Here is a 21,992-nt window from a genome sequence, read left to right as displayed (position 1 = left end):
CAGAACTTCTCTTTCCAAAGGCTTTTCTACATGCCAGGGTAATTTTACTAATATAACCTGCCTGAATTACTGAACAGTAAGGATAGAGATATTTGTCCTGCAACAATGATTATACTGACAAAAACCTTACGAATCATACAAAGAAAAAACTACTTAAGCAAGCAAATTGTGGCTCATTTAAAAAAAACTTTTATGATTTGAATAACACCTTACTTAATTTTTCTCCAAGTTTCCAAACACATACTATTTTAAAATCAATTTGATCTCATTTTATTTTGAAAGCTTTCTTCTAATAATAATCTCAAGAACTAAACTGAATCCCTTACTATCCTTGCTTGGTTGCCAAAGTTTCACTAGAACCAGACAATGAAGTTTAAGAGGATCAACTTTCTGAGGAGACTAGGGTCTACATTTGTTTGTAAGTATAACAAAAATTCACTCTAGGTATGCTTCTAACCTAGACCTATTACAAAAAGAGATAATGATTTTGTCACTCAGTTCCCAGGCAATGAGAAAACAAGTTATATAAGGCCCACAGAGGGCTCTGAAAAATAAATATGTTACCTAAATACAAAAAAGTGCTACACCCAGATTAAAGGTAATTCTCACCTGGATAAGCCCAGATGTGCTTGAACTGGGTTTACGTTTATAGGCCACAAGTTTCCCTGCAGGAGAAAGCCCTGCATAAAAGGGCAGACCTTTGCCTCCATGTAATCTCTCCCTCACTGAATCCAGGGCATCTGTCTGCACAGGAGAGATATCATCCATTTTCCCAGGGGATAATGGACCATCAGGAGTCTCTGATCCAGATTTCTCAGCCATATCATCTTGGTCTTGACATGATGGCATAGAGATTTTCACACGAGAAGAATAAACAGGGGGGCTCTTCTCACCCCGGCTCTTTCGCTGAGAAGCCAACTCAATGATGAAGCTGCCCACCTTAAGTGATTGTGGCATGTTGCTATTGATGTGCTGGGATAAGATGCTCAATATCTTGTTCCGATCCTCCTCCCAGTTGCAGTCTGAGATGATTTCTATCAGTTTGGTGGGACCACCAGGTGACCTCTGATGCACATAGGAGGTAGAAGAGGATTCCCCTTCATTGCAGGAAGACTTCCAGCTCTTTTCTGATAAGAAATTGAAAGATATTTCTGCATCAAAGCAATTTACACTCAACTTCGAAAAATTTTTACTTTCCCTAAGTTCTCAGAAAAGTACCAGGGGTATAGAAATTCAACAGTTGCCCAATGTCCCATTCCCATGTATTTTCAGTGGTAATTTAACACTCATAACTTGGGGAGTTTTCCAGGAAAAAGATGCCAGAGAATCAGATTATAATAGTCCTCACTCTCTTGCCGAAACCAGTTTGGCTCAGTGGATAGAGCATAGGCCTGCGGAATGAAAGGTCCCAGGTTCGATTCCGGTCAAGGGCATGTACCTTGGTTGCGGGCACATCCCCAGTGGGGGTTGTGCAAGAGGCAGCTGATCGATGTTTCTCTATCATCGATGTTTCTAACTCTCTATCCCTCTCTCTTCCTCTCTGTAAAAAATCAATAAAATATATTTTAAAAAAAATTTTTTTTTAAATAGTCCTCACTCTCCTGCTAACTAGGCTTTCTAATAAAAAGGAAGTAGTCCCACTTAAGACTGTTCTAAAAACCCATAACTATTACATGAAAAAGTATTATCTTGCTAACAAAAGACCTATAAGCAAAGCTTATTTGGTACTAGAGGCCCGGTGCACGAATTTGTGCACAAGTGGGGTCCGGCCACCCTGCCCCAATGGAGGCCGATTGGGCAGGGCCGGTGGGGGGGAGGGGATGTGAAAGGTTGGCTGGCGGGCCCTGCCCCAAATAGGAGGGGGGGGGGGATCAGGGGCTGGGCCGGCCGGGGGGAGGGGTCTTGGGAGGTTGGAGGGTGTGATCAGGGCCCCGATCAGGCTGGTTGGCTGCCCCAGTGCACATCATAGCAACTGGTCATTCCAGTCGCTTGGCTTTTATATAGATAGATAGTTTAATGTTCTGCTATCCATATAGGCAAAGCAAAGATACTTGCCAGATGCTTTGTTACGTGATAGGCAATCAATACCAAAAAACAGCAAAACAGATAGTGATCTGGTTTAAAAACACACACATAAAGTGTGCTCTACCTCTAGTTTCTACTGCAAATACTTCTGAATCACTTTTTGTTGTTTACTTCTGAAATACATTTGTGCATCTAGATATGATTGTTCCACTTCTACATTGTGTGCAGATCACTCAATTCACCATGTTTTACATGTTAACTAGAGCTACTTAACTAGACACCAAGATTTCTACAGCTGAGCCTCTCAACCAAAGTTCTACAGTTACAATATGTCAGAATATAAGATTCCATCAGCCTTCAGAGTAGTCGTGCTCTCAGGCAGGATCTCTCCACCATAGCAGGCTCCTCTACTTACCTTAGTGTACTACAAAACATTTTCACTTTTTGTGTATATTATGCTTTTTCAAAAAATAAAAAATAAAAAGTTGGAAACCACTGCTGCTTTAGTGTCTGAAGTCTTAGGAAGCAAAACCAAAAAAAAAAAATATATATTTAACTCCCTAAACATTATCTCTCACCAAATTTGGCAGTAGCCTCTGCTAGGTAAATCCTTCCTTTCTCCCTCTGCCATTTCTCCAACAGCAACAGCTACTGAGAACCTGAGTAAAAATTTCAATAGCTAAACAAATGGGACTGAGGTTTAAAAAAAAGTTTAAAAAAGAAAATCACAGCCTAGCCACCATGGCTCAGTGGTTGAGCATCGATCTATAAACCAGGAGGCCACAGGAGGCAGCTGATCAATGCAGGAGGCAGCCGATCAATGATTATCTCTCATCATTGATGTTTCTATCTCTACCTCCCCCTCCCTTCCTCTCTGAAATCTATATATATATATATATATTTTAAAAATTACTAACAAGACAGGGATGTTCACTTTCACCACTTTTATTCAACATGGTACTGGAAGTCCTAGCCACAGTAATTACACAAAAGTAAAAGGCATCCAAATTGGAAAGAAGTAAAACTGTCATTATGTGCAGATGACATGATACTGCATATGAAGAACCCTAAAGATTCCACCAAAAGAACTATTAGAACTGATAAATTCAGTAAAGTAGCAGGATACAACAAAAAATACTTAGAAATCAGATGTATTTTTATACACCATTAATAAACTATCAGAAAGGGAAACTAAGAAAACAATCCCATATACAACTACCTTCAAAAAAGGAAAACCTGCCTAGGAATAAATTTAACCAAGGAAGTAAAAGAGCTGTATTCAGAAAATTATAAGACAATGAAAAAATAAATTGAAGATACTAATAAATGAAAGCATACACCATGCTCATGGATAGAAAAAATGATATAATAAATAATAATACAAGAATAAACTGTGTTTCACATACAACTGTAAACCTACTTTTGCCCCAACCTGCACACAAGGAACATACAAGTCAATACCAAAAGAAAAACAAACAAAAGAATCCAATTAAAATAGGCGCAGAGAACCTAAATAGACATTTCTCCAGAGGACATACAGATGGCCAATAGACATGAAAAGATGCTCAATGTCACTAATTGTCATAGAAATGCAAAGTAAAAACACAATGAGATATCGCCTCACATCTGTCAGAATGTTCATTATCAATAAACCGACAAACAGCTAAAACTGGTTTGGCTCAGTGGATAGAGCGTCGGCCTGCGGACTGAAGGGTCCCGGGTTCGATTCCGGTCAAGGGCATGTACATTGGTTGCGGGCACATCCCCAGTAGGGGGTGTGCAGGAGGCAGCTGGTCGATGTTTCTCTCTCATCGATGTTTCTAGCTCTCTATCCGTCTCCCTTCCTCTCTGTAAAAAATCAATAAAATATATTTTAAAAAAAAACAAGAAACCGACAAACAAGTATTGCCGAGGATGTTGAGAAAAGGGTACACTTGTGCACTGTTGGTGGGAATACAGATTGGTGCAGCTACTGTGGAAAACAGGATGGAGGTTCCTCAAAAAAATTAAAAATGGAACTACTTTATGACCAGCAATTCTACTTTTAGGCACATATTCAAAGAAACCCAAAACACTAGTTAGAAAGGAAATGTGCACCACTATGTTCATTGCAGTGTTATTTACAATAGCCAAGATTTGAAATCAGCCCAAGTGTCCATCAGTAGATGAGTGGATAAAAAAGTATGGTAGCCCTAGCCGGTTTGGCTTAGTGGCTAGAGTGTCAGCCTGGGAGCCAAAGGGTCCCATGTTCAATTCCAGTCAAGGGCATGTACCTTGGTTGCAGACTCCTCCCCGGCCCAGACCCGGGTCAGGGCTCATGTAGGAGGCAACCAATCGATGTGTTTCTTTCACATCGAAGTTCCTCTCTGTCTTTCCCTCTGTCATCCACTCCCCCTAAAATTTAATGGAAAAATATCCTTGGGTGAGGATTAACAAAAATAAATTTTAAAAAAAAGCTATGGTACACACATATCTACAGTAGAATATTACTCAGCCTTTAAAAAGAATGAAATCTTACCATTTGTAACAGCATAGATGGACCTAGAAGGTATTATGCTAAGTGAAATAAGTCAGTCAGAGAAAGATAAACACCATATGATTTCACTTATATGTGGAATCTAAAGAACAAAATGAAAGAACAAACAAAATTGAAACGGACTCATAGATACAGAGAACAGACTGATGGCAGAGAAGAGGGGGAGAGGGAGCTTGGGGAATTGGCTGAAAATGGTGAAGGGATTATTAAGAAATACGAATTGGTAGTCACAAAACAGTCACAGGGATGTAAAGTACAACGTAGGAAATACAGTCAACAATATTGTAATATTGTAATAACTATGTATGGTGCCAGGTAGGTACTAGAAATATCGAGGGAAACACTTTGTAAAGTTTATGATCGTCTAACCACTATGCTGTACACCTAAAACATACAAAATAATATTAAAATATTAAATGTAAACTATAATTGAAAAATAAAATTAAAAAGAAAATCACTGACTTCAATCCTAAATGTCTCTTGCAACAACATGCCACAGCAATGAATGAATTTTATTTCTTAGGACAGGAGTGATAAAGAGACCAAATAACAGGAAAAAACTTATATATCATCTCTATTTTTAGCAGAAGCTAAAAACAGAGTAGGTCAACATATTCTGGATTGGTAATTTTAGTTTCCTCTCATTTTTATTATAATCCACACCTATATAATTACTATCAAATAATTAAGATCTAATTTTCATGCTGACCTTGTGATTTATCAGAATCATCCTCGAGGTCACAGGTAATTGGTTTCGAGGGCTGCTGTTCAGCATCGGGCTCCTGAAGAAGAAATAACACAAAAATACTTAAATACTTATATTGATATTTAGTATCAATACAGACTAAGATATAAGCATTAAATCTTCCAAAAGAAGCCCTGAAACAGTAGAAAGATTAAAATGACAACAGCTTCATATGTATATACACAGCTGCATTACTATCATATTACGTAGCCCTTGGCAAAAACACATAGACTTGCTCTGTAATATCCCTGATAATGACTGAGTCACCAAGAAAAGAATTTACATAGTATTTTATATTGTATTCTACTAAAGAAGGAAAAATATTTGCTGTTTAATGGGCCAAGTTTCAGTTATTTAGAAATTTCACCAATGTGGAAAGACACAAATTCTGATAATTACAGATAATTTAATTTAAACTAGAAATGTTTAAACTTTTAAAAATTTCTCTAGCATTAAAAAGTCATATTTTTAACAACCCTAAGAAACTGTTCTCTAAAATAGGTTTGCAGAGAAACAGATATATTGATATACACATCAAGTAAGCCTTCTCTGCCTCACAAGAATTACTCCAAATTATTCTGGTAGTAATATAAATTCTAATACTAGCAACAGGAAATTGAAAGTTAAAAAGAGAAAGTATGCAATAAGTAACTCACCTTTGCACTACAGTTCTCAGGACTAGAATGACATGAGCTGAGCTGCAGAAACGATGGGGATGGGGATGGTGACGGCTGTCTCTGTTCCTCTTTTTTTCGTTCATATACTCGAACTCGGGCACAAGTCATCATACTTTCAAAGTACAAGTAGACGGGATCCTTGTCCTCTTCCCGAATCTGTAAGTTTCACACAATAAAATATTCCAAATATTGGGGGGGGGGGGGGGGAGGAGAGAGCCTCCTATACTTCAAAAGGCAAAGGATGTTTAATTTTTATTACAACACTTGAAATTTTTTTTTAATATATTTTATTGATTCTTTACAGAGAGGAAGAGAGAGGGATAGAGAGTTAGAAACATCGATGAGAGAGAAACATCGATCAGCTGCCTCTTGCACACCCCCTACTGGGGATGTGCCCGCAACCAAGGTACATGCCCTTGACCGGAATCGAACCCGGGACCATTCAGTCCGCAGGCCGACGCTCTATCCACTGAGCCAAACCGGTTTCGGCAAACACTTGAAATTTTTAAGTGCAAATTTTAAAGTTAAATAGTATAAATATAGTTCATATGTGCCGAATCTTAGGGCAATCAGAAAGGAAGGAATTCTCTATCAAGAAATTTCAGATCAGCTTGGCTGGAGTGACTCAGTGGTTGAGTGTCGACTTATGAACCAGGAGGTCACAGCGCAATTCCTGGTCAGGGCACATGCCCGGTTTGCAGGCTCGATCTCCAGTGGGGGGAGTGCAGGAGGCAGCCAATCAATTATTCTCTCTCATCAGTGATGTTTCTATCTCTTTCTCTCTCTCCTTCAGATCATATCAGTGTTTCTCAAATGATCTGTGGTAAAGTACATTTCTTAATTAATAGTCTAACATAGATGAATACTTTTGTAAAATACAAAAGTAATTACTAGAAAAATACAAAATAGATTACTAGAAAAACAAAGGCCAAAATATAAGCACAAGTTTTGCAGTATTAGGTTTAATAGATATAAAATGTCTATCCACTTGCTATAAAAGTTTCTAAATATTTACTCTTATTTTCTTTATGTACTTATTTTATCACAGACTGGTAACAGTTTTTAATCAGCAATGGTACAGAGACCCACTGAAGGGCACTGCACTAAAAGATCTTCCTTCAACTTAATGAACTGGGGAGAGTGAAATGGATTTAGTAATAGAAATGCTTATCAGCTCTTTTACCGTCCGTCTTCACATAGTCATATTACAACCACTGTTATGTGAAATCTTGAACTTTACTGTTATTACTATATATAAAGAAATTTGCTTTAAGAAAATTTTACTTTTTAAAGTTTTTTCTTAATGGTTTTCTAGCAATAACATGTACTACATCTAAATTACTCAATATACTACATTACAGGAATAAGATATGTTAAACAGACTTTTGCAAGTCAGGTTTTCAAAAAGCCCATCTTTATACAACCTTCCTAAAGAAAAGATTTGGCTATATTTAAGAATTACTATTAGTAACCTCTTTTATGACATTTTTAAAGTGCCAGCAACTAAACCAATTAAATCAGAAAGGAGATGGCTTACAGGAAAATTACCTGAAAGCAAAATGATTCATAGAATATAAACCAAAAATTTGGTTTAGGCAGTGGTCGGCAAACTCAGTCAACAGAGCCGAATATCAACAGTACAACAATTGAAATTTCTTTTGAGAGCCAAATTTTTTAAACTTAAACTTCTTCTAACACCACTTCTTCAAAATAGACTCGCCCAGGCCGTGGTATTTTGTGGAAGAGCCACACTCAAGGAGCCAAACAGCCGCATGTGGCTCGAGAGCCGCAGTTTGCCGACCACAGGTTTAGGGATTGAGCAAAAAAGAAAAGAAAGAACTCATAGACACAGACAACAGTGTAGATATTGTGGAGAGTGTGGGGGGAAGTCGAAGAAGGTATAGGGAGGGATAAATGGAAATGGGGGTAAATTAAAATAAAAAGGAAAATAATTTTTAAAATTGGTTGAAACCCATCATCTTTACAAATGATTTTTGCAACCTGCAATAAAAGATGAAACTCCAGACTTACCACAGGATTAGGTTTGGGAGTATATGTCCGTGCAGGTTTAATTCCAGTGAGCAGTTTGCCCTTCACAGTAGATGAAACTTCTGGCTGAGACAACAACAATGGTTTCGTAGGCTCAATCACAGAAGGCGTCGGGATATAAACTGGTTCTGGATCTACTTCACCTTCTACCTTCACCCATAATGGATAATGTCGAACAGGCTGTTCAGGCTCTGTTTCACATATAGCTTAACAAAAGGAAGCATAAGATTTTATTTTTTTAACATATTTTTATTTATTTCAGAGAGGAATGGAGAGGGAAAGATAGAAACATCAATGATGAGAGAGAATCATTGATAGGCTGCCTCCTGCACACCCTCCTACTGGGGATCAAGCCCACAATCGAACCCCGGGCATGTTCCCTTGACCACAATCGAACCCCGGACCTTTCAGTCTGCAGGCCAATGCTCTATCCACTGAGCCAAACTGGCTAGGGCAGGAAGCGTAAGATTTTAGATGCCTTTGGCAACAAAAGTTCAATGAGGCATTGCCAATGTAAAATATGCTCCCCCTCATAAAAAGCAGTTAACTCATTAAAACAATCAAACAGCCCTAGCCAGTTTGGCTCAATGGATACAGCATTAGCCTGTAGACTGAAGGGTCCCAGGCTCGATTCCAGTCAAGGACACATGCCCAGGTTGCGGGTTCGATCCCCAGTAGGGGGTGTGCACGAGGCAGCTGATCAATGATTCTCTCATCTCTCTATCTCTCTCTCTCCCTTCCTCTCTGAAATCAAGAATATATATATATTTTTTAAATCAAACAGATACCCCCTAAAAAACCTTTATTTGCCCTCATGCACCTTAATCTAGTCATCATTTAACCAAATATTTGTTGAATATTATAAATCAGATACTGTTTTATGCACCAAATGAATACATCTTTGAATAAAACAAAGTACTTGCCCTAACAGTTATAATTCAGTAGGGGAAAATGAACTAACAAACATTTAATATCAAATAATAAGTGCCATGTAGAAAAATGTAGCAGGATAAGGAATGAGGAGTTAACAGGAGATGCTATTATATTTAGCAGAGTCAGAAAAAGCCTTCTTTATAATCCAAGAAAGATAACCATTACATACTACACTTTTTTTAAATCTTACAACAAATATTTATTGACCTTACTATGTTCATACTCTAAGCATTTAATTATGTTTTAACTCATTGAACTGTCACAGCAGTCCTTGAGATATTATTTCCATTTTGCAGAAGCTGAGATTCACTACAGGAAGAGACCGATCAAGGATCAAACCCAGTCAATCTGGTTCCAGAAACCGAGCTGTTTCTATTGCCTTTGATGATAAACTGTATTCAAAGACAGCCTGGCCCCCTAGCCAGTTTGCTCAGTGCTTAGAGTGTGGGCCCCCATGAACTGAAGGTCGCGGGTTCAATTCCAATCAAGGGCACGTACCTGGGTTGCAGGTTCGATCCCCGGTCCAGTCAGGACATGTGCAAGAGGCAACCAATCGATGTGTCTCTCTCACATCAATGTTTCTCTCTCTCTCTGTCTCTCCCTCTCCCTTCCACTCTCTCTAAAAAATAAATGGAAAAAATATTCTCAGGCCCAAGCCGGTTTTGCTCAGTGGATAGAGCGTCGGCCTGCGAACTGAAAGGTCCCAGGTTCGATTCCAGTCAAGGGCACATGCCAGGGTTGTGAGCTTGATCCCCAGTGGGGGACTTGCAGAAGGCAGCCGATCCATGATTCTCTCTCATCATGGATGTTTCTATCTCTCTCTCCCTCTTCCTTCCTCTCTGAAATCAATAAAAGTATATTTAAAAAAATACATATTCTCAGGTGAGAATTAACAAAAAGACAGCCTGAACTCAGCATAGGAGCAAAAAAATATTAATAAAAAAGCAATGAAACCCAATAGAGATAAAATCATACTATCAAGAAGTTCTACACAAAGGAAAACAAAATGAGGATCTAGGTTAAGAGGCTTTATTTTAAGCAAACTAACCATCCCAGAAAGAAGACAACTACAGAGGAGCAAACATTGTATTTTGCATTTTAGTAGTCAATCCTCAGAGAGGATGTAGCTGGTTCTAAGCCAAAGATCCAAAATCTTTGCCTAAAGTTATATAATATGTGAATGACCAGCATTCCCAGTTACTTCAAATATAATAAAAGCCTAATATGCAAATCGACTGAACAGCAAAACTACCGGTGGGCAGGGGGCAGGGCCGGCGAGCAGGTGGCACCAGGCCAGCAAAGGCGAGTGCCAGCGGGTAGTGGGAGGGGGCGGTGATCAGGGGGCAGCAGCGACCAGGCGTCATCCCCCAATCTGCCCAATCGGCCCACAGGTCGCCTCTCGCAAAGGGAGTTCAATCTCTCACTATAACGTGCACTGACCACCAGTCCTACTGACGGCTTAGGCCCGCTCCCCATGAGGAGCGGGCCTAAGCCGCAGTCTGGCCTCCCTCTGCAGGAGGCGACCAGGTCGATCAGGGGAAGGCACCGCCCCTATCACCCCGTTGCTCTGAGCCCAGGCCTCGCAGCCACCGGGGCTCACGACTGCCTGAGCCCACTGCTGCCTGAGCCCCGGGCCTCGCAGCCGCTGGGGCCCAAGGCTGCCTGCCTTCGGCCCTCACAGCCACTGCGGCTTTGTCCGGAAGGACGACCAGAAGATGTCCGCTCTAATTAGCATATTACCCTTTTATTAGTATAGATTAAACCTAAATAAAGCTGAGGGAGAGAATATAATGAATTATACTGATCATCTGTATATTAAAAGAACACTGAGGTTGGGGTTCTGAAAGACACAGAAAAATAAAGTGTCAAAGGCATTCTGGGAGTCCACATAAAAGAATGATTCAAACTTCAAATTTAGCACACAAAAAAGCCATCTTCAAAAGAAAATTGTCATTGAAAAAAGGCATGTGTGTAGCACACATGCCATACAGAAAGAGCATTTAAGGATGGTAAGAATTTCTCAAAATTCTTATTAGATCATAGATCAGTATTAAAGTAAGAAATACTAATACTACTTGAAATAGGTTTTCAAATAACCATACTTTTCTAAAAAATTAAACCATACCATTTTAAGTTTTACTACTCACTGTATTCCAGCTTCTTTCTCTTCTTTTTCTCTTTCATTTGTTCTTCCTCCTCCTTGACTCCCTCCACTTCTTCCCTTTGCTCATCTCCCAAAGTATCATAACATACTGCATCACGATGAGCAGTCTTCCTCTGGAAATGCTTAGTTTTGGATCCCCCTTTTACAAGTACAACTTTTCTTTTCAAACAAGTGCAGCCAAACATGCAGTCTGGTCGGCGGCAGTGGGCAGGCTGGCGCTTCTCCAAAGCTAGGCTGGAACATATGCAACCCAATCGACAGAAATCATTGTTGCATGGAGGTGCCCGCTTCCTTATGATTGTGTGGATGGGTTTAGTTTTGAGAGATGCCTAAAGTGAAAGCAGAAAATTGTAAATCTACTAAATCATCCCCCAAGACCACCAACAACCTACAGTCATATGTTGGTCTGCCTTCTTCTGTGTCTGAGCACTCAGTACTACGATTATAAGATTAGGGCCGATTCAAATGACAGAACATGAATTTAACAGAACTCAGAGCAATCTTCCATTCCAATGCATAGCATAGGCAAGCAAGAGAATATTTTAATTAATTATGAGCCAAAATAGCAACAAAGATGAATTTATCCTCAATAGAAATCACACATAATGTTCTAGGTCAGAGGTTGACAACTTAAGGCGCAAGGACCAAATCCAGCTTGTTTCATAAATAAAGTTTCATTGGAACACAACCAGACTTATTCATTTAAATAATGTCCATGGCATTACAACAGCAAGGTTGAGAAACTGCAAGCGAGTGCATAGCCCACAAAACCTAAAATATTTACTGTCTTTTTTATAGAAATAGTTTGTGGACCCCTAATCTATGGTAATTCATTAAAAAAAAAAATAACAACATACATGCATAAAGTCTTTAGAAATGATTAATAATAAAAGACACTTTCTCTATTTAGTCCCAACAACTCTAGAATAGTCACAGAATTTAAAAAGGGAAGATACAGAAATTTCATGACAAGAAAATTATCTTCATTTTGTTGGGTCATTTTACATTAATAGAAGCTAAGATAGGTGAAGCAATAACAAATGACAATTCTTAATATAAAATTTCAGCCTGGGCTGGTGTGGTTCAGTTGGTTGGAGTGTTGTCCCCTGCACCAAAGGGTATGGTTTCAATTCCCGATCAGAGCACATACCCAGGCTTCAAGTTTGATCCCCAGTCGGCGCACCTACAGGAGGTAACCAATCAATGTTTCTCTCTCACCTCTTTCTCTCTCTCTCTCTCTCTCCCCCCACCTCTCTCTCACTCTCTCCCTTCCTCTGTTTCTAAAATCAATAAAAAACATATCCTCAGGTGAGAAATAAAAAATATGTTTTTTTGAGACAAAAGCTTTTTCTGCATAGGTTTATATATTTTTTTGGATTTGGGGGATTTAGTACCTTTTAAGCAGAATTTTCAAAGCTATTTTAACAAGAACAGCAAATATACTTGCCCACATACTAGAGAATAAAATTAGAGACTTTCAGAATGGCCAGTTGCCTTTATACAGAAAAGGAATATTATCCAAAAACACAAATGTACTGTTTCCCTCTGCAACAACAGGGATCTACACATAGGTATCTAGTGGATAAAGAAGAAAAGTGGAAGACACTTTTTTGCCACTAAATTGTCACTAAACTAACTAAATGCCCAATCCTCCTACTAAAAAACATCATTCCTCTTATTAACGTAATTTTTTATAGCCAAGAATATGCTTCTGGAGAACAACAGATAACTTACTTGAGCCGTAAGCAGAGTTGTTAAAGATACATCTGCTCGCTCTTCAGTGATATAGGTCCTTGGTTTTCCTTCCCAAAGTGCACAGTCTTCCAGGTCCATTAGCTTCACTTGAGATTTAGACAAGCCTAGAGGGCGAGTTCCCTGTTGCTGCTGCTGCTGGTGGTGTGCCTGCCGCAAATTAATTTGCTTTGGGAATGTATTTTCATCTAAAGTTGGCACAACAAAGTTATTCACCAGATTTTCTGAGATGGTGCCTGAAGAATTCTTGTTAACTTTATCTCCTGGAACAGTATGAGTGTGCTTCTGCTTTAGTGAAACAGGGTATGGCAAAATGGATTTATAAGATGATTTACTTCGGCCACTGCAAGTTGCCTGTTTGTTTTGAGACTTTGCCTTTCGAGATGCAGGGGGTACAGAATGAGGCTTTATAGAATAAGAGGTAGAAGGGGAAAGGGTTGATTGCTTCTTTAGTACACTATCAAGTGTTCGTACATAGCTTGTACTCTTAGTGGGAAGCTGGTATACGACAGGAGATGTGGGAGCATTAGAAGAGAAACCCATGCTTGTTTCCATCAGCTTGCCTTCGTTTTCCAAGTATTCATCCAGCTTATCACTGCAGAAAGCAGAACGGTTTTTCAGTGGACCTTCTGAATTTCCACCTAGAAATAAGAAGACAGAGAGACTTGAAGAAATCTAGAACAGATCTTCAGATCTCTAAAAAGAAAGGCCAGGAGTCCCTCCTCAGAAGAAAAAGATAATATATAAAACCAAGTAAAGAGATTAAATGTCACACACCAATTATATTAAAATCCAATCTCTAAAATTATTTCAATTCATATATTTAGCATTAATTTTTTGAAAAATATGGAACACTTCACAAATATGTGTGTCATACTTTGTACAGGGACCATGCTAATCTTCTCTGTATCGTTCCAATTTTAGTATATGTGCTGCCACCAAATGGAAGCGAGCACCATTTAGCATTTTTGAGAAGTGCTAACAATAGTAATAATTAGCACTAAGAGTTTACAAATTTTGACAATTTATGACCTTAGTATAGAAACCATACTTAAGTAAAAACTTAAGGGCAAAATAATATATACTTAAATCACAACTCAACAGAATGCCAAGACATTATTGAAGAGATTATTAAAGAGATTGCAGTACCTGGACTATGATATAAATTGCAAGGGAAGTGCTGGCTGGCGTGGCTAAATGGTTAGAATATCAGACTGAGCACTGAAAGGTCACCAGTTCGATTCCAATCAAGAGCATGTACCTGGGTTTCAGGTTTGATCCCCTGGATGGAGTGTGTGCAGGAGGCAACCAATCGATGTGTCTGTCTCACATCGATGTTTCTCTCCACCCCCACCTCCTCTCTAAAAATCAATGGAAAAAATATCCACAAGTGAGGATTAAAAAAAGAAAATACAACCTATGAATCAGGAGGTCACAGTTCAATTCCGGGTCAGGGCACATGCCAATGTTGCAGGCTCAATCCCCAGTGTGGAGATTGCAAGAGGCTATCGATCAATGATTCTCTCTCATCATTGATGTTTCTATCTCTCTTTAATCTCCCTCTCCCTTCTTCTGTGAAATCAATAAAAATGTATTCTAAAAATATAAAATCTTTCCTTATTAAAAAAAAAAAAAATACAAAGGAAGAAGTAATAGCCCTAGACCAGTGGTCGGCAAATTCATTAGTCAACAGAGCCAAATATCAACAGTACAACAATTGAAATTTCTTTTGAGAGCCAAATTTTTTAAACTTACACTTCTTCTAACACCACTTCTTCAAAATAGACTCGCACAGGCCGTGGTATTTTGTGGAAGAGCCACACTCAAGGGGCCAAACAGCCGCATGTGACTCGTGAGCCACAGTTTGCCGACCACAGCCCTAGACGGTGTGGCTTAAAGGTTACAACATCAGAAGAGAAACCAAGATGGCAGCATAGGTAAACACCTGAAATTGCTGCCTCGCACAACCACTTCAAAACTACAACTAAAAGACAAAACAGACATCATCCAGAACCACAGAAAGGCTGTCTGAGTGGAAATTCTACAACTAGAAGGAAAGAGAAAAGCACACTGAGACTCAGAGGAGGTGCAGAAGTAAAGTGCAGAGGTACAGAGGCATGCATGCGTGGAAAGGGCTGGCAACTGAGGACGCGGTTGTCTTTTTCAAGCGGGAGGGAGACACAAGCTCCTGACTGCTCTGAACTCCAGTTCCGGGCGAGACACTGGGGACCCAGATTCATACGAGGAGAAACTGGACTGTCTGGCATCGGGTGGAACTCAGGGGCAGCTTTCTCTCAGAAATGCTTACAGTGATTACCTCGGGACACTGAGACCTGAGGGCCTCTTAGGGCAGAGCTTAGGATCACCAATTGCTGTTTGCGCCACCCTGTTAATTCCCTGAGACCCCGCCCCACCCAAGCTGTGTGCAGAGGCTTTTGCATATGAATAACCTGGCCCTTTGCAATCTAAAATTACCTAACAAACTGCAGCAGGGTCAGAGAGACCCAGACCATCCAAAAGAAGGCCCAAGGCCCCACAGCAGCTTGCAATGCTTCACAGCTGGGCCTCATCTGGGCACCTCCAAACCCCAAACAAATGAGAGGAATCTACAGTTCTCTCCATAGCTCCTGCTGGTTGGCCTCAGGCAGAGGCTAAATTAGCACCTCCTTGGAGATGCAAGAGACAGTGTACCCAGTGGTCAGAGTGGGACCATCCAGATTACAACTCCTCAGATCCATAAGGGACACACTCAGGGGGCAGACTCAGTGAGCACCAAAGCCCCACTGAAGCAAGTCTTGCCCCATAAGGGTGTCTCCAGCACAGAAGTTCTCCCATCATAGACACAGCTGATTCTCACAGCCAATTGGCCTGGAGGCCAATTCCTCCCAGTGATACCAACAACAATCAAGACTTAACTACAACAAGACTGTGCACACAACCCACAAAGGGGTGCACCAACAGTGTCCACCTCAGGTAACTGGGGAGGCTGAACCACTGGGCCCTATAGGACACCTAGCACACAAAGCCACTCTATCAACACAGGGAAGCAGCCAAAATGTGGAAACAAAGAAACAGGTCACAAATGAAAGAAATGAAGGAAAGCAAATGACTGGATATAGAATTCAAAACCATGGTTATAAGGTTTTTCAAGAATTTTCTAGAAAAGGCTGAAAAACTTAGTGAGACCCTCAAGGATATGAAAACGGACCAACTAGAAATTAAACACACACTGACTGAAATAAAGAATAACATACAGAGATCCAACAGCAGACTAGAGGATCGCAAGAATCAAGTCAAAGATTTTAAATACAAAGAAGCAAAAAACACCCAACTGGGAAAGCAAAAAGCAAAAAGAATTCAAAAATATGAAGATAGTGTAAGGAGCCTCTGGGACAACTTCAAGCGTACCAACATCTGAATTATTGGGGTGCCAGAAGAAGAGAGAGAGCAAGATATTGAAAACCTATTTGAAGAAATAATGACAGAAAACTTCCCCCACCTGGTGAAAGAAATAGACTTACAAGTCCAGGAAGCGCACAGAACCCCAAACAAAAGGAATCCAAAGAGGACCACACCAAGACACATCATAATTAAAATGCCAAGAGCAAAAGACAAAGAGAGTACATTAAAAGCAGCAAGAGAAAAACAGTTAGTTACCTACAAGGGATTACCCCTACGATTGTCAGCTGATTTCTCAACAGAAATCAAAGCCAGATGGGAGTGGCAAGAAATATTCAAAGTGATGAATAGCAAGAACCTACAACCAAGATTACTTTACCCAGAAAAGCTATCATTCAGAATTGAAGGGCAGATAAAGAGCTTCACAGATAAGAAAAAGCTAAAGAAGTTCATCACCGCCAAACCAGTATTATATGAAATGCTGAAGGGTATTCTCTAAGAAGAGGAAGAGGAAGAAGAAGAAAAAGGTAAAGATAAAAATTATGAACAACAAATACATATCTATCAACAAGTGAATCTAAAAATCAAGTGAATAAAAAACCTGATGAACAGAATAAACTGGTGAATATAATAGAATCAGGGGCATAAAAAGGGAGGGGACTGACTGACAATTCTCTGGGGGAAAGGGGTGTGGGGGGTGCAGGAAGAGACTGGACAAAAATCGTACACCTATGGATGAGGACAGTGAGGGAGGGTAAGGGCAGAGGGTGGGGTGGGAACCGGGTGGAGAGGAGCTATGGAGGGGGAAAAAGAGGAACAACTGTAATAATCTGAACAATAAAGATTTATTTAAAAAAAAAAAGTTTACAGCATCAGCCCAAGTACCTAAGAGTAGCAGTAGCTGGTTTGATTCCTGGTCAAGGGCTCGTACCTGTGTTGCAGGTTTGATCCCCAACCCCAGTCGGGCTGCATGCAGGAAGCAACTAATCAATATGTCTCTCTCACATGGATGTTTCTCTCCCTATCTCTCTCTCTCTGTATCTCTATCCTCCCCTTTCTTACCTCCCTTCCTTTCTCTCTAAAACATCAATGGAAAAAATAGCCTTGGGTGAGGATGAACCACCCCCCCCAAAAAAATTTAATTTTTAAAGAATGAAAAAGCAAATTTAGTAGAGAGCACTATTATAGCACTATAAAAAGATTCGAAGATGAGAAAAACTATTTTGAACAAATAAATTTATCTGGTTAGAGTGTAAACTGCCAACAAGTGAATTGGGAAAAGAAAATCAATAGGGATACAGTATATATGCTTGGATCAGAAGTTTACTTTGAAGTATAATGCTATTAGGAATCACTATACACTCTGAAGTATATAGTTCTGAAATAATGCTTGAGAATGATGTTTTTTGTAACTGTGGGAATAACAGAAAGAAAGAGCAGTTTAAGCCCTAACCGGTTTGGCTCAGTGGATAGAGCGTCGGCCTGCGGACTAAAGGGTCCCAGGTTCGATTCCGGTCAAGGGCATGTACCTTGGTTGCGGGCACATCCACAGTAGGAGATGTGCAAGAGGCAGCTGATCGATGTTTCTCTCTCATTGATGTTTCTAGCTCTCTATCCCTCTCCCTTCCTCTCTGTAAAAAAATCAATAAAATGTTTTTTTTTAAAAAAAAGAAAGAAAGAGCAGTTTAAAAAGGCTGCAAGAATTATTTAAGCCTGACGTGGTTAGGGACTGGTCCCCAGGATCAGAGTCATGGGAACAAGGAGAATAAACAAATATCAGCAAGACAATTATTTTCAGTTTGTTTTAAAGCATGAAAAGAGATGAAGACAAATAACCAAGACTTACTTTTAACAAAGGCTGTGGTTGCATGTTTCAGAACATTAATTTTTTAAAAAGCTGATTACCTTCATTTCTAGATGCAGAAGCTCCATGAAACTTTCCCCTCCATCCCTTTATCTTGGTGAAGTCATTGGTCTTTCCTGTTCTAGATACAAAGGGAAATCCAGCATCTATAAAAGAAAAAGTAAAAGAGATGAAAAATCCTTGTAAGTCAATATTTAATACCTAATTATTAAGACTTTATATGAAATGTATAAATCATTAAGACTATGCCACTAGACAAAAGATCTATCCTAAACGTACTTTGTCTCTAACAAAGGTAGCTTTTCATTTATATTCACAAATTTGTTTGACTTCATAAATGCGATATACTCACCAGGAGAAGCAGGGTTGGTTCCTGTAAGGTTCCAGAAAGGAAAGCTAGTGGCTGGAGCCAAAGGTAGCTGTACTCCCAAGTATTTAAGATCAATACTCATTGTAGGATCCACTGAATTCAATTTTAAGCCCACTACAAGAAAAAAAGGACCACAAATCATATTGGGGGGTTTTAACCTTTGGGTGAGGGGGCGGGGGGAGAAATAACAAAGATAAAGAGGATAGTGCAGAGTAAAATGATAAAATAAAAATTTTAAATGGCAAAGAGACTTTAAGGTGACCCCATGATCCTCACCTCCTGGTATTATATATTTGTATAATCCTCCTTCCTCCTTGAGTATAGGCAGAGCCTCTGATTTGTTTCCAAGCAATGGAATGTGCCAAAGGGATGGGATATACATGATTATATATATATATGTAATAATATAAGAATAAATATATCACCCATTTTGCTAGAACTGCAAGGATATAAATTCTGCCAACAATCTCAGGAAAACTGGAAAAATCCCTCCCGTCAAGCCTCTAATGAGAAACCAGGCCTAACTTTTTTTTTTAAATATATTTTATTGATTTTTGACAGAGAGGAAGAGAGAGGGATAGAGAGTTAGAAACATCAATGAGAGAGAAACATCGATCAGCTGCCTCTTGCACACCCCCTACTGGGGATGTGCCCGCAACCAAGGTACATGCCCTTGACCGGAATCGAACCTGGGACCCTTGAGTCCGCAGGCCGACGCTCTATCCACTGAGCCAAACCGGTTTTGGCTCAAAAATATTTTTAAGTGTTCATTTTCTAAATAAAACTTTTCAGCTAGTAGAAAAGCAAAGTGCACGAAATTTGTGCAAGAGTAGGCCTTCCTTCCCCTGGCTGCCAGTACTGGCTTCCCTTAAGCACTCAGGACCCTGGCTAATTTCACTTTATTTATGTTTCCTGCTTAGTTTCCATAAGCATTTGACTTTGAAGCTGCTTTACACAAAGGAAAAAAAATTACAGATTTGACTCAAACGTCTATAAGGAAAGGAAAAAACTCAAATCTTAGTCAACAAGGAAATAACAGGCAAACAAACCAGAGCAAAACACTGGCAGGGATCACCGATATATTCAACTCTAGAGCTAAGACAAAATCATATGTTGAAATTAGGTTAAAAAACACAATATAAATGTTATAATATTTATACATTATCAGACTACATAACTAACAAAAAGTGTAAGTGGGATGGGAAATAAACTTAAAGAGTAAGTTAACTGATAGGAGAAAGAGAATATTATTTAGAGAAAATAGCAGAAGTGAAAGCTGACAATAAACAATAGCAAATGCTATTATCAGTCAAGCCTAACATGATATGACTGTCCATTAAAATCCATAGTACCCAGTCCACTTGCATTGAGATTTTCACACTTTAATATCACACTGTCAAAACAAGTGAAGCAAAAGTTCTTCAAATATTACCATTTGATTTAGAAATAAAATGATTATTTTATATGTCAACATTCTGTTTGTCTGCAGGTAATACTTACACTCTCAAATAAATGATCTACCATATAATATAAATTAGCCAGACAGTGCTTTGAAAAGAAAATGGACTAACAATCAAAAACTCAATAAACTACTCCAAGAAGCATACCTTAAATTAAAGATATAAGAAACTAAAAATTGGGACATAGCTTACAATCTTTTATTTACATTACAAATGGAAAAATCAGTAGTTACTACAACAGCAATAAGTGTAATAGATTTCACTATTTTAGAAAAAGGATTTAACAACATAATCAAGGCCAAGATACTCCATTACAACAAAACAGAGATACCTCCCCAACCAAAAAAACTCACAAAAAAACAGCAGCCAAAATTTAAAAGATGAGACATAGGAAGGAAAATACTGTGTTATAAGAAAGCCAAGAGAAAACACCACTTTCTTATGATACATTTTTTAATGTATAAGATATGTTTCACAAAGATGAGACAGTGTCTACAGAATAGGGTTTCTCTTAGGATATAAAAGACCTAGAAATATTTTTATGTTAAGTTAGGAAATCAAGGAGGGAGAAAAGAGAAAAATGCAAGCTAAGAGAGGCACTGAAAATAAATGAAATCGAGGATGCGGGGAAAGGAGGTAAACAGAAAAGGGAGGAAGGAAAAACAGAAAGGGCATAAGAGGGCAAAGCAAGTGGAAAGAAAGGAGAAAGAGAACACGTTTTTTTATTTTTAGAAAATACTAGAGACCCAGTGCACAAAATTCATGCACAGGTTGAGTCCCTAGGCTGGCCGGCGATCAGGGCCGATCAGGGCCTTCATTCCTTCCTTCCGCACTGCCCCCTGGTGGTCAGCACATATCATAGTGAGCAGTTGAACTCCCAGTCGGTCAAACTCCCAAGGGGACAATTTGCATATTAACCTTTTATTATATAGGAGGATTACCTTCTTGAAGACCAGGATGTATCACTTGCTTATGCCTCAAGGCTTTCAAATCTTCGATCAATTCTTTTTCCAACTGGGAAATTCTTGCTCTGCAACCTATTCAGAAAACAAATAATGATGAAGTAGAATAGTATGTACTACAGAAAAATGTATGTACTACAGAAAAATGAACATTGCATCTTACATTTCGAGAGCTAAACCCCAAATATATCTCTCTTTTTATATCATTATATAATACCTGGGTCATTTGTGGTTGATGCCTGAAGACTACAGGGCTCTTCTGTTGTCCCATCAACTGCATGAATGTCTAGAGCTTCCTATATATAAAACAAAAATGTAGCTCATATCACTTCTAAAAGTTTAAAAGTAAACCAGAGAACATTTTTCGTTTTGAAACGTTTTGATATTTTCTAAATGTTCTATATTATATCACTTTAATAATCAGAAGAACAAAAAAAAGCAAATTATCTGAATATATTCAACTAACTGATCTAAACTATATTATACCAATTTGCATAAAGATTTCTTAAAGTTTACATAAAGATAGGCTACATAAAGATAGCTTAAGAACCAGCAGAAGGAATTCAACCTCTGTGTAGCCAATTTAGAACTACCGATTTGGCTTCTATAAAAATCTAAACGAAAAATAATCTAGTTAAAAAGCAGGAATAAAATAAAGAAACCATTGATGTGTAAAACAGCATAATTAATAAGACCATTAATATTTGGTTCTCCAATGGCACTCTGCTGTTCCTGATAAAAATCAGGGGATGGTCCTGGCCAGTATAGCTCAGTTGTTAGAGCATCGGCCCAGACACCGAAGGATCTCAGGTTCAATTACAGGTCAAGGGCACATACTTGGGTTCCAGGTTTGATCCCCGTCCTGGTCGAAGCCCATGTGGGAGGCAACAATGGATGTGTCTTTCTCACATTGATCTATCTTTCTTTCTCTCTCTCTCTCTCTCTCTCTCTCTCTCTCTCCAGTCCCCCTCTTTTCCTCCCTTCCACTCTCTCTCTTGAAAAGAAATAAATGGAAAAAATATCCTCAGGTAAGGACTAACAACAATAAAAAAAAAA

At 39.0% G+C, this 21,992-nt stretch overlaps 1 protein-coding gene across 23 annotated transcripts in view; it reads right to left on the bottom strand.

Moving 5' to 3' along the window:
- Positions 1-21,992, bottom strand: part of MGA (MAX dimerization protein MGA) — a 111,637-nt gene that overhangs the window by 30,458 nt on the left and 59,187 nt on the right. For 20 of the 23 annotated variants that reach the window (XM_079768165.1, XM_079768161.1, XM_079768162.1 and 17 more), the window contains 10 exons: positions 21,154-21,232; positions 20,916-21,011; positions 18,497-18,628; positions 18,186-18,290; positions 12,864-13,522; positions 11,113-11,458; positions 8,015-8,238; positions 5,963-6,139; positions 5,271-5,343; positions 610-1,127 (listed from right to left, as the gene is read on the bottom strand). In XM_079768165.1, coding sequence (XP_079624291.1) covers positions 610-1,127; positions 5,271-5,343; positions 5,963-6,139; positions 8,015-8,238; positions 11,113-11,458; positions 12,864-13,522; positions 18,186-18,290; positions 18,497-18,628; positions 20,916-21,011; positions 21,154-21,232 — 2,409 coding nt within the window. The remainder of the gene's footprint in view (positions 1-609; positions 1,128-5,270; positions 5,344-5,962; positions 6,140-8,014; positions 8,239-11,112; positions 11,459-12,863; positions 13,523-18,185; positions 18,291-18,496; positions 18,629-20,915; positions 21,012-21,153; positions 21,233-21,992) is intronic. The other 3 variants (XM_079768145.1, XM_079768147.1, XM_079768159.1) reach the window with 1 other exon arrangement.

This window comes from Cnephaeus nilssonii (assembly GCF_951640355.1).
Source record: "Cnephaeus nilssonii genome assembly, chromosome: 4".
NCBI classification, from domain to species: Eukaryota; Metazoa; Chordata; class Mammalia; order Chiroptera; family Vespertilionidae; genus Cnephaeus; species Cnephaeus nilssonii.
Note: the sequence above shows the minus strand (reverse complement) of the source record. Positions and strands in the feature narration are given on the sequence as shown.